The sequence below is a fragment of the Mustela erminea genome, chromosome 18, assembly GCF_009829155.1.
Source record: "Mustela erminea isolate mMusErm1 chromosome 18, mMusErm1.Pri, whole genome shotgun sequence".
Taxonomy (NCBI): domain Eukaryota; kingdom Metazoa; phylum Chordata; class Mammalia; order Carnivora; family Mustelidae; genus Mustela; species Mustela erminea.
Genome location: NC_045631.1, coordinates 13243292 through 13255509, shown reverse-complemented (window position 1 = coordinate 13255509; position 12218 = coordinate 13243292). Strand labels below are relative to the sequence as shown.

The 12218-nt window shown below is 60.0% G+C and overlaps 1 protein-coding gene across 6 annotated transcripts; it reads right to left on the bottom strand.

Annotated features, from left to right (window-relative positions):
- Positions 1-5247: 5247 nt before the first annotated feature.
- On the bottom strand, positions 5248-10347 carry MIEF2 (mitochondrial elongation factor 2). Of its 6 annotated transcripts, none has more exons than XR_004280855.1 (5): positions 10089-10347; positions 7952-8106; positions 7579-7759; positions 5874-7302; positions 5248-5781 (listed from the first exon to the last, which is right to left on the bottom strand). XR_004280855.1 is itself a non-coding variant. In XM_032322637.1 (5 exons), the coding sequence occupies exons 2-4, from the start codon at positions 8093-8095 to the stop codon at positions 6248-6250; spliced, it is 1380 nt and encodes a 459-aa protein (XP_032178528.1). In that variant the 5' UTR covers positions 8096-8106; positions 10089-10347; the 3' UTR covers positions 5248-5781; positions 6208-6247. The 6 variants fall into 6 exon arrangements, 5 of the variants coding, with proteins under 5 accessions (XP_032178528.1, XP_032178527.1, XP_032178529.1 ...); XM_032322637.1 differs by having other exon boundaries at positions 6208-7302; XM_032322636.1 differs by having other exon boundaries at positions 5248-7302.
- Positions 10348-12218: the final 1871 nt, after the last annotated feature.

The following is a 12218-nucleotide window of genomic DNA, read 5'->3' as shown; positions in this document are numbered from 1 at the left end:
TTTTGTTAGCGCCATCCTAAGGGGTGAGAAGTGTTCTCTCATTGTGGTTTTGAGTTGCATTTTCCTGATGACCACGGGTGCCAAGCATCTTCGTGTACTGACAAGCCACATGTGGATCTTGGGAGAAACATCTTTTTGTCTTTCGCCCATTTTCCCACTGGGTGGTTTGGTTGCTACGTTTTATAGGTTCTGGATTTTAGATGGATTGGGGGATTTTAATCTTCCCACAGGTAACTCCCATGCGTACCAAGACCAAAATCTGTGGGGGTGGATTATAGTGAGGTCAGACCTGCCTCGGGTCCTGGCTGTCCCAGGGTTTGCGCCTTAGCCGCCGAGTCCGAGCGGCCGGTGGCCCTCACCTGGAGGCTCTTTGGTGGAAGGTTACGGCTGGGCCCGATGGCGGGAGAACTTGCCAAGCAGAACCCGTGAGGGAATGTTGGCAGCGTTTGGTGATGAGAAATTAAACTTCCCCCACCTAATGGTGCCTGGAAAGGTTTGAGCCTCTGAAATGACCCCCGTCTGCAGCTTGTGCTGTGCGGGACTGAGGTGAAAGTGACCCCGGCTTATTGAGCACCAGGCCAGGTGGGTCTTGCACCACATTTCTCATCCAGCCTCCCCAAGAGGCAGTGCCCGGGGCCATCTGCTGGTGGAGACCCAGACTCCAACGGGAAATGCTTTCCCATGTAAGCTGCCACGCCCAGCCTTGGAAGCTCCCGGAGAATCCACACCTTTCTCCACTCCGCTGAGGTGGGAGCCCACCTGCCCCGTGCCACCCCCAGAGAAGAGGAAGCCTGGCCGGTGCACACACATCCCCACTGCTGCCTTGTGCTGCCCCGGTCTGAAGGTCTGCAAGAGGGGCCTCCCCGCCCAGCTGCTGCCTTTGGAGAGAACCATCTCTGATGCTTACTGGTCTTGAAGCAGCCGCAAGCCACATCAGCCCCCTGCCCTGCCCCCACCACGTGCACCAGGCCCTGTGCCCCCAACAGCACCGCACCCCATCAGGCCCTAGCTCTTGGGACAGCAGGAGACCCTGCTGCCCTGTGGGGGTGAACTCAGCCCCCTCTCCTTCCGAGGCCTGCTGCAGCCCACAACAGCTGCTGTTCGGACTGCGGGATCATGGAGCCCAAGTTCCCTGAACTAGACCACCAGGGCGGCGCGGGTCCCCCCTGGGGATATCACTGCTGTCCACTGGCTGTCCCTCTGAGGGACAGACGTGTGCACCCATCCCTGCCTGACACCGCTGCCGTTCTGCTTTAGAGGTGGTGCCCCGGGCCCATGCGGAGAGGGCCCAAGAGCGCTTTCCCCGGATCATTACCGTGGTGTCTGCAGCACACACTCTGGGCTTGGCCCACTGTGGCCTTCCTGGCTTTCTCCCTGCGTCGAGTACCACCAAACTGTAATGGTGCTGGATGGTGGTTATTCTTTTTTTATTATCCTTATTTTTCTGACTCCAGAAGTGTACTTCTGGTAAATGCCAGTGCGTGAACCACAGGTGATGGACCAGGTTGAAGGCCCTCGTTTTAGGGAGAGCAGGACCAAGCTGGAGCAAAGCCATTCCAGCCCCGCCCCAGCCCCTGGACCCCGCACGGTCAGCTACCCAAATTCCCGTCTGAAGGGGAAGGGCTATTCGCCACCAAAACTCAGGCAGTGCTTTCCTTGCCCGCCTCAGATGCCAGCTCAGGCAACTGGTGGTCCTCGCCAAAGTGACAGTTTTCCCCTCTGCCGCCCCATCCTGGCCCTGCACTCCAGGGAGGTGTGGCAAGCTGCAGACAGCAGGCACAGCTCGGGGGAGTGTGCCTCAATTTCCACTATCTGCTCAAAGTCGTCAAGTCTGCAGAAAGGGGGTTGGGAGCCGGCAGGGGTTGGGGGTGGATGGGCTGGCCCCACACCGCCCTGGGCTCCTGCCTCTCATTTGCACCTGCTGTCCCCTTCCTGCCCGCCTGGGGCTCCGGGCTCGTTTTCTGGCCTGTTGACCGAAGTCCTTTCAGAATGCAGTTTGGCTCCTTCAGGGTCTGGACACTGAATACTTTCCACTCCCAGGAATGTCTGTGCCATAGTTTGTGTGCACAGAGACTTCTTCAGGGTGTGTTGGTTTTTTGTTTTGGTTTTTTTTAAGGTTTTATTTATTTGACAGAGATCACAAGTGGGCAGAGAGAGGGGGAAGCAGTCTCACCGCCGAGCAGAAAGCCTGATGTGGGGCTCGATCCCAGGACCCTGAGATCATGACCCGAGCCGAAGGCAGAGGCTTAACCCACTGAGCCACCCAGGCGCCTCAGGGTGTGTTGGTTTAAGTACAGTTTCCCCCTCTTATCTTTGGGGGATATGTCCCAAGATTCCCAGTGGATGCCTAAAACCACAGATAGTACCGAACCCTATATACACTGTTGGACTATGTCTTTTCCTGTACTTACATATGAATGAGAAAGTTTAATGTCTAAATAAGGCACAGTAAGAAAGTCACAATACCTAATAATAAAACCGTAACAATATATGGTAATAAAACATTCGTGAGGGGGTGCCTGGGTGGCTCAGTCGTTAAGCCTCTGCCTTCGGCTCAGGCCATGATCCCGGGGTCCTGGGATCGAACCCCACATCGGGCTCTCTGCTGGGCAGGGAGCCTGCTTCCTCCTCCCTCTCTGCCTGCCTCTCTGCCTACTTGTGATCTCCTGTGATCTCCCTCTGTCAAATAAATAAATAAAATATTAAAAAAAAAAATTAGTGAACGTGGGCTCTCCCTCTACCAACTACCGTATCATACTGTATCCACTCCTCGTCGGGACGTGAGATGGCGCAGTGCCTGTGGGATGATGGCAGACTGATCGCGTGGTGCCCCAGCGTAAGGCGTTGCTATGGACACGATACATGGGGAGGATCATCTGTTCCTGGTCTGCAGTTGGCCATGCAAAACTGAGACAGCGGATAAGGGAAGCCGCAGGTTGGCGGACAACCATCGGAGCAAAGATCAGAACAACCAGGCAGGCCAGCTCTGGGGAATGAACGGTAACCCCACTTGAGAGATTATCCTACAGCTAGGAAGAGAAGGGCCTACAAGGGGTGTACAGAAAGGAAACGTTTTCTACATGGTAAATTTTATTCCAGAGTTAGGGTAGAAGAGCGAGTGGTGGCGTATTTCATATTAGTAAGTTTCTGTTTGCCATGGGGGGCTTGTCTTTTATCTGTACTGGTGATGCCTTCATTCTGAGCAGGGGTCATCTCTGCTGTACCCCAGCTTTGGGTCCCTTGGTAAAGCTACACCGAGGACATGGATAGCCTTTGTGTGCCACTGTGGCCAGAGTCTAAGTATTAAGACATTTACACCATGTGCTGAGACCATGGTGACTTGGAGTCGTCCTTGCATTAAAGGGGCAAAGGAAAGGGCAAAGGGCCGAACAGCTGCTCTGGGCACCAAATGGGACGGCCCAGCACACAAGGCCCCAAAAAGCCCCTAGCAAAATAATGATGTTTCCAGTTTTCCAGCTAGAAACCAAAGTCCCAGACATTATTAACCTTAGGGAGGTGATGTAACTGCAAGCGCCTCCTTTCTCTCCCTTTTTAATTCATCCTGATTTTTTCTTACTGGAATGGTGGTCTGAGAACTTCAAAGCCACCTGAAGCACGAGGCCCCCACAGAGGGGACCGCATGTTGGTGTATGATCATCAAAGAAGTGGGGGTCTGGGCCCAGCTGGCTCCCAGACTGCTGCCCCGGCCATGCCCTACCAGCCCTTCGCCAGGGGTCCTGGGGAACACGGCCTTGGTCAGACACAGGCCTGGCACCAGCGCCCCTTGCCACGCTCAGGCTTTGTGACGCTGGTCAGTGGGGGAGGCAGCAGGGGCCCACAGTCGGGTTCAGGGGTGTTTTCCTTTGGGCCAGGCACTGAGCTAACACTGCATATCAGTCTTTATGCCACACAGCTGCCTGAGAAGTTGGTATTACACAATCCCCCATTTTCTGACAAGAATACCAAGGCCGAGGGGCACTTGGGGGCTCAGTGGGTTAAGCGTCTGCCTTCGGCTCGGGTCACGATCCCAGGGTCCTGGGATCGAGCCCCGCATCAGGCTCTCTGCTCAGCAGGGAGTCTGCTTCCCCCTCTCTGCCTGCCTTTCTGCCTCCTTGTGATCTTTCTGTCAAATAAATAAAATCTTAAAATAAAAGAATACCAAGGCCCGCCTCTATCTGCCTCCGGGCCATTCCCTTGCCCACACTCAGCCACCATGACAGCTGCTCAAAGCCCCCTGTGCACCAGTCCCCAAGCCAAGTGATCTGAATGGACCTCTGCTAAGCCAGTCTCCCACCCTTTGACCCTCACCACAGCCTCCCTGTCGAGCCATCCAGCCAGTTGCCCGAGGCAGACAGCCCTCATGACCTCCGGGGCCAGCCCCTAGTCCTGCACCCAGAGGTGCACAGACCCAGCGCATCGGTCCCAGGCGCTGGCACTCAGTGGGGAGGTGAGGTGGGGTGGGAGACATTGATCCTGCTTCCTGTCTTGTACTCAGTGCAAAGGGGTGGGGGTTGCCTCAGGAAATACGATGGGATGAGAAGAAGAGCAGGGTGGGAACAGTGGCTGTACCGACACTCATGGCCCAGAGCCCTCCCCAGGCCCCACTTGCCATCTGTGGTGACAAAGGGAGCCCCAGCCATGGCTCAGGATCCTGCAGGGACCCTGAGATGCTGTCGCTTTTCTGTCTGGGGGTGGGGGTTGTCCCTCACTTGTGAAGCCACAGAGACATCATGTTTCTCTGAATGTTGACATGCTTGGGGTCAGCCGTACCCACCACAGAAGGCACAGTGGGAGTGTTTAGAGTTTAGCTGAGAGTTTAGCTTCGGGGGGAAAAGAAGTCTCTTGCTCGTTGGTCCCCATCACTAAAGCGAAACACCACGAATCTTATAACATCTCTCCACATAACCTACTTTTCCAATTAAACCCTCATTTCTGGGGCACCTGGGTGGCTCAGTGGGTTGAGCCTCTGCCTTCAGCTCAGGTCATGATCCCAAGGTCCTGGGATGGAGGCCCGCATCGGGCTCTGCTCAGTGGGGAGCCTGTTTCCCTCTCTCTCTCTCTCTCTCTGCCTGCCTCTCTGCCTACTTGTGATCTGTCTGTTAAATAAATAAATAAAATCTTAAAAATAATAATAAAATAAAAATTTAAAAATAAACCCTCACTTCTCCAGGCTGGTCCCAAGACCTGTGGCTGAGCTTCCAGAACTCCAAAGAGCTGTGTATAAGAGCCCAGCCCCAATCACACAGATATAGGAAGTTTTCCTTTTATTCTTACTCACATTCTTTGAGGCATAGCTTTGCTTCAGCAAGAAGGATACCAAAGCCAGAAAGGACACCTGGGAGGCAAGGCAGAACTCCCTGGCCCCCATGCCAGGCTTTAGTGAGAACTCAGCAGGAAGCAGTTCATGGTGGCACTGTGGAGGCCAGGCTTGCCCCAGTGGCCTCTCTGGGTGGGTGGGGTGGGGAGGGCGGGGCATGACCTCTGCTCCCTGGCTGTGGGGCATCCTTGGTTCCAGGCAAGGTGGGCAGCACAGGGAACCTCTGCTCCCTCCACCCTCCCAGGGGCCTCTGCTTCCCAAAGAGCAACAGCCCAGGTGGAGAGAAAGGGGCCTTCCCCAGAGGCACGAGGTGGGCAGTACGTCAGACTGAGCCCTGCTCCAGGCTAGAGGGAACAGCGCGACAAGCCACCTGGACACGCAGGTGGCATCAGGAGACACAGCCTTCAAATCCGCCCCAGAGCTGCAATCCGGTGGGGGGACAGGGTAGCAGGTGACTCCGGCCCCTGGCGGACGAAACAAACACACAGTCTTTAGCATCCAGCACCGGAAGCCTCGAGATGCCTGGAGCTGGCACCCGAGGAAAGCACTAACTCACCCTCTGGGCAGAAAACGGAGCTGCCTTTATCCCCTGCCTAGGACAGCAGAAGCCGTGTTCTGTCCGTGCGTTCACTGCTGGTGACGAAGGACCAGGCCCAAGGTCCTGGGGCAGCCCGAGGGCTGACGGGACATGTGTGCGTGGCCGGTGCTGTGGGCTGCCTCTGGGGACAGCCAGCTGAGCTCTCAGGGACTGAGAGGTGGGGGGCTCCCGTGACCGCTGCCCACATGCATGCTAATCCCATGGGCTCACAGAACGCACCCTCTTTCACTCTGGCTAAAGCAGGAGGGAAAGTGCTCTCCAAAGGCCCGGAGGGGAGGTGCTCCCCGCTCACCCGCGTCGGAATGCCTGCCAGCTGCCCCATCCCCACCCAGCTAGAACAGCCACTCGGGGGCCTGCAGGCCGCTGTACAGCGCGAATCCCAGGTCGTCGATCTCCTCTGCTCGCAGGCTGCCGAAGAGGTTCACGCCAGGGTTGAAGTGGCAGGGCAGGCTGGCCCGCGCCAGGCTGTCGATGAGTGCCTCCAGGGCCTGCAGGAAGCGCTCCCCCAAGGCCGCCTCGGCCCAGTCTGCCTCGGCCTCCCCCAAGCGCAGCACCACCTGGCTCAGGTGGCACCGGTCCAGCCGCCCCAGGGCCGGGTGGCCGCGGCAGACCCCGCACAGCAGCCGCAGCAGCCGCCGGCGGGTCCCGGCGTCGCGGTCATCCAGGGCCCGCAGCCTGGCAGCCTCTGCGGGATACCAGTCCTGCAGCCACAGGTTCCCAGCCAGCCCCTCCAGGGGCCAGGCCAGAAGGAAGGGATCTTCGGTGGCAGCAGCAGGGACCGCCAGCAGCACGGTGACCGTGAGCTCCAGGCGCTCGTGCTGCACCTCGAGCAGCAGCTCCTCCGAGGCCACGCTGGGCCGGATCAGGCACCCGAGGAGGCCGCCGATGGCCGGCCAGTTGACGGAGGAGGCCAGGGCCTTGCGGAGCAGCTCCAGCAGGACGCGGGAAGAGAGGTAGCCACCCACCAGGAAGCGGTCCCAGGGGCTGCTCCCGCGGGGACGGAACTCCAGCTGAGTCCTGCGCACAGCCCAGCAGCGAGGGTCCCTGGCCACAGTGTCCAGCCCAGGCACCAGGCTCCACAAGCCCTCCTCGAGCACCACGGGAACCAGCAGACACACACGGTCGGCCGCCCCTGCCTGCAGCCCGTCATAGAGCGGCCCACTGGGCACCAGCGCCCCGAAGGGCAGTTCCGGGAACTTGTTCCTCAAGTAAGCCTGCAGCTCAAGGGCAATGTCGCCGGCCAGCTGTTTGGCCAGAGCGATGTGGGCCGCTGGGATGGTCACGTGGTCCCGCTCGAATACCAGCAGCTTCTCCTGGAACGTCAGGCACAGCGGTGCTGGGGAGCTAAGCGGAGGCGACATCTGAGGACGGGTGTCTGTGGGCCCCTCTGCAGAACGAAGGGGTCAGGGACCACATTAGCAGACCCCATCAGGAGCCAAGAGAGCTCTACCCATGTCTCAGTGGCAGGAGACTTGGCACAACCCCGGAGCTTAGGAGGGCAGAGAAAACAGTTCACTGTAAAACATGCCAATAAGCCACAGTTCTGGCGGAGCAGGGACTTGTCCAGGTCACAGTCAGTCAATACAGAACCTGGGTTCCATCTCCCAAATGGGACTACCAGAGGGGGATCCACCCAGGCCGGAGGGGAAGGGGTGCCACTCACGTGGGGCAGCCGGCGACGGGGCAGGGAGTGCCACGGGCTGGCTGAGAGCAGCAGGTGGGCTCCGGGCCTGCTGACGTGGTGTGGCCTTGAGAAGGCTCAGTTCCTTCCAGCTCTCCTCCAGGCATGTGCTGTCTCCCTTGGCATCATCCTCATCTCGAGGGCTGGTGGCCCTGTCAATTAGCTGCAGGCAGAGTGATACAGAACAGAGCCTCTGAGGTCTGGGTAGTCATGCCAAAGCCAGGGCCAATGTCAAGCAGGTTGCTGGGGTGGAGAAGCAGGTGTGCACCCTAGGCAGTCCCTACCACCCGTGGCAGCCCAGCCCTGCTGTCCTCCTCTGGGAGCCCCAGGGGTACATGGCTCAGCCCAGCCTTACCCGCTTCACAGCCAGGGTAGCAATCCCCAGCACAGCAGCCCCGCCCACGCCCAGCACCAGGCGGGCGTTAGCCAGGAGGAAGTCCACGGTGCCGCCCAGCACCTCGTCACGCTGCTTCCCCCGTTTCTGGGAGAACTCTGCCATGGTCCGTCTGCCTGTAAGAGAGCCCAGGCGCAGAGACAGCTCTGGAGGGAGGCGGCCCGGATGGCCAGCAGGGCAGACCCCATCATCCTGGGGCTGCCATGGGTAGAGCCCGTGAAGGGCGCTCCTGGGAATTTCTCAGAAGGGGGTTCTTAGGAGATGGGGAGCTGCCCAAGCTCCCTCCCCCAAACCTGTGAACAGGTCACTCACACCCTAGATAGGGGAGCTCCTATAGAAAGGCCCTGAGACTTGGGGCAGTTCAGAAAAGGAGACCCAGCTTCTCCATCCCACCCTCAGGGACCCCTGACATCACCTAAGACTGTGAGGTGAGTCTTATCGTTGCTAACTGCATTTTAGAGACCCGGACCCATGACTGCAAAGCGTCCTGACTCTAGCCCACTCCCGGATTTCAATCAGTCTCAGGGCCTGCAGCTAGCTCTGCCAGGCGGCTTCATCCTGCTTCCTAACCAGGGCTGGCATAGGCAGGAGGAAACCAAGGCCTGGAGAAGACACAACCAGGGGGTCCCAGACAGCCTGCCCTGGAGGGCTCCTCAGGCCTTTGAGGGGACTTCAGTGATGCTCAGGGGGCCACAATCTCCCCTCCAAATCTTCCTCTGGGGTAGCCCCCAGAGGGAAAACAATCGACCCAAAGGATAGGGTGGGTGAGGGGGCCCAAGCTGCCCAGGAAGGTACATGCCAGTCAAGGCTGAAAGCCTGGCTATGGGGGGCAGCAAGCTATTTAACTCTAAAGACCCCAACGGGACACCTAGCTGGCTCAGTAGGGAGCGCGCGTGACTTTCGATCTGATCTCCGGGTCATGAGTTCCAGCCCCACGTTCAGCATAGAGATTATTTTAAAATAAATAAATAATAAAGGACACTTCCCCCCCTCCCCCCCAACAGAGAACTGGCCCAGCACCTCTGGACAGGGGACTCTCTGGGCACCTAAGGTTTGGGACAATAGCAGGGGCAGTGGGGGTGGGAAAGGAGCTGTCCTCAGAGGCTGGAAGCCCAAGCAACAGACAAGGGCGGATGAGAGCCCGAAGCTGTTTTTTCACCTGTAAAATGGCACAGCTGTGGTGAAAAAGGGTTTACGAGAGGGAAGCCCAGACTCTAAGGTTGGGCAGGGCGGGGAGCTTGAGAAGTGGAGACAGATATCTTTCCCAGGCGGAGGCCACCAGCTACAGCCTCAGGTTGGGCCCTCCGGCCTTGAGAGCTGGGGGGAGGGGGTGTCCGAGGTGCAAACTCAGGGAAAGTCAGATACCAGGCAGAGCTGTCTGTCTGCGGATGCCTCAGCAGAGGACCCCGGGCTCAGACCAGCTCAGGCACCAAGGACTTGTGCCCTGTCTGCTCCGCTGTGGGCGCCTAGGGTTCCATTGTCAGGTGCCGAGATGCCTAGAGCCTGAATCATCGCCGGACTCAGCCCCAACCCCCGCCCCCAATTTGCCCAGACTAAAAATAGGACAGGAGGGCTCTGGGGCCCGGGTTGGTCAAAGGCTGGGGGGGTGGTGCGGGTGACCCACCAAGGCCCAGCAGCCACTTTTAATTTCCTCATCGCTGATCAATACTGCAAGACGAACCAAGAATCCACTTGCAAACTGTAAAGCGCTTTAATTACCTTCTGCCTAAACCGGACTCAGCCCAACCCCTGGCGGGGTCGCGCAGGGCCCAAACCGAAGCCTTCCAACTCGGGGAAGGGCGAGAGGGCACGGGTGGTTAAAAATAACCCCACTCAGCGCCCTGAGATGCCTCCCGTCCTTCCCCTCCTCCGCCACACCTGCTGCCCGGGGCCGGGGCTGCGCAGGTCGCGCAGCAACCCCTGGTGGGCCCGTGATGGCCCGGTTCACGGAGAGAGCACCCAGGTCCCGAGGAACGCGGTGATGTGCCCAAGACGTGAAGGGGCAGGCTAGATATTCGAAATCTAGCCTGGGTCCCAAAGCCCTTCCCTCCTTCCCCGGCCTCGACTGCTGGGCCCCGGCGGAGACCACGCCCCCGACCTGCGTCCGACGCACGCTCCAAGTCCGGACCTGGGTAACCAGGGCAGCCCAGCCACACTCCGGCTGTACGTGCGTCGCGGCGTCAGCACAGCGACCGGAGGACACGGCGGCTGTGCTTGGGCCCCCGAGCCCAGACCCGCCAGGGAATGGAACTCGGAGGACCCGGGAACCCAAAACCGAGGCCCCGCGGGTGGCCGCTGACCCCCGACGCACGCAGACAAGCTCCAATCGGAGCGCCCGAGGCCCCTCCCACGTTCCAAAATACTGAGCGGCTCAGCCAATGATGAGCCGGCCACGCCCCCTCGCCGACAAACAGGGTTCCTCGAGGGCGGGACTCTTGGACACACTCTAGGTTTAAAGGCGCAGAGCGGAATTCGAGACTAGAATAGAAGGACTGTGTGGGGGCGGTGACTCGAGTTCAGAATGAGTGGGTCCCTAGGGCCGTTGTGAAGGTACGTGTGCTGCGTGTGAGGCAGCGGTATAGAGAAAGCAGTCCGGGCTTACGTTGTTTCCGGGGCGAGGCAAAACATGATGATACCTGGCCCGAAGGCCCACTTCCCTGGCCCTTTCAGTCACCCTGAGTGTGCCGTGGGGGCTTTGTCATTTTATGTTTTGGCCAGTCATGCACACAGCGCGACTCAGAAGGCTACCCCTGTCGCCTGCTCCATGTGCCCGTGTACGGGCCACTTTTCCATTCTGGCCTCAGTTTTCTTTCCTGTGAAATGGGTATCACAGGCCCCCTCCTCCCCTACGAAGGATGATTGTACTTGTAACCTGGGGCTCACTCGTTTATTTATTGGGGACTACCATGTGCCGGCTGGTGGAGGATCGAGGAAATAGAGAGGGGGTGAGTGTTGACTTTAAGCAGGAATAGTAACATGCCACTTATTGAGTGACTGCTGTATGCCACGACCTACACCTGCGTTTGTTTCCGGCCACAACCTCAGGAAGCATTTCACACCGGAGGGAACAGGCCAGGAGCGACTGGGGTTTACCCAGAGCCCTAGGACCCAAGGACCGAGGCATCCTGCTACCATTGGTCGCCATGCAGGTCCCAGTGAGGGACAGAGACTCCCGGATCCGTGCGCCCCCATAATCTCTCCTAACGCCGTGGCCAGCTGCTGCAGCGGCCCGGGGGACAGTGCTTGGACCTGCAGGGGCTGATACTCTGCCCCTCCCCCATAGGTCGCTGGAACTTAGCCTAGGAAAGCTGCGGGAGCACAGAGGGAGCCCGGACTTTTCGAGCCCCCCCGCCCCCCGGCCAGCGAATAGACAGACGGGGACACTGACGCCCAAGGGGCCCAAAGCCCCCCCGCGGGCCCGGTGCTTCCCCCCGGCGCGCGGGTGCGCGGGCGGGCTAGGGGCGCGGCCCGGGCTCCGCCTGCCGGGCGGGCCCGGACGGAGGCGGGTTAAAGAGGCGGGGCCGGCGTTGGCCCAGCCCGCGGCTCGCCCCACCGCCCCCCGCGCCCTGTCCGGCCCCGCAGCGAGAGCGGCGCCATGGAGGCCACCGGAGTGCTGCCGTTCGTCCGCGGCGTGGACCTCAGCGGCAACGACTTCAAGGTGAGCCGGCCGGGCGTGGGGCCGACCTCCCTCCAGGCTACCTCTTCCGCTCGGGCCCGCGCCGGTCTCCGCTTCCTGTCCCGCCAGCCTCCGGGCCCTGCGCCGCCCCGAACCGCGGACGGCGCGGGGTGCGGCTCCTCCCGGCGCTCGCGACCCCGCCGGGAACACACCCCAGTGGCTCCGCTCCGGGCCCGCACGGGAAACCGGGGCCGGGCCAGGGCCGGGCGGAGACACGCCAGGGAGTGGGCAGAGCTGGGGGCCCCCACCCCGAGTCCCAGTCCGGGGGTCTGGGCCCCACCCGGGCGGGAGAGTGGCCTGGGGGTCTGCGAGCTTCTGCTCCCGCCTCCCTGGCCCTGCGTCCCTGCCCCTCTGAGGTCACACGCCCAGGCCAGGCCCTGACTCATGGCCGGCTTTGCTACCGGGCTGACGGGGGTCGGGTCTGAAGCGCACTCATCACCGGCCCCGTCCTTGCCACCGCCACTCGATCCTGTGTGGTCTTGGGCAAGTCACTTCCCCTCTCAGAGCCTGGGTTTCTCATCCGGTGAAGGGGCAATCAAGTAGCCCTGCTGT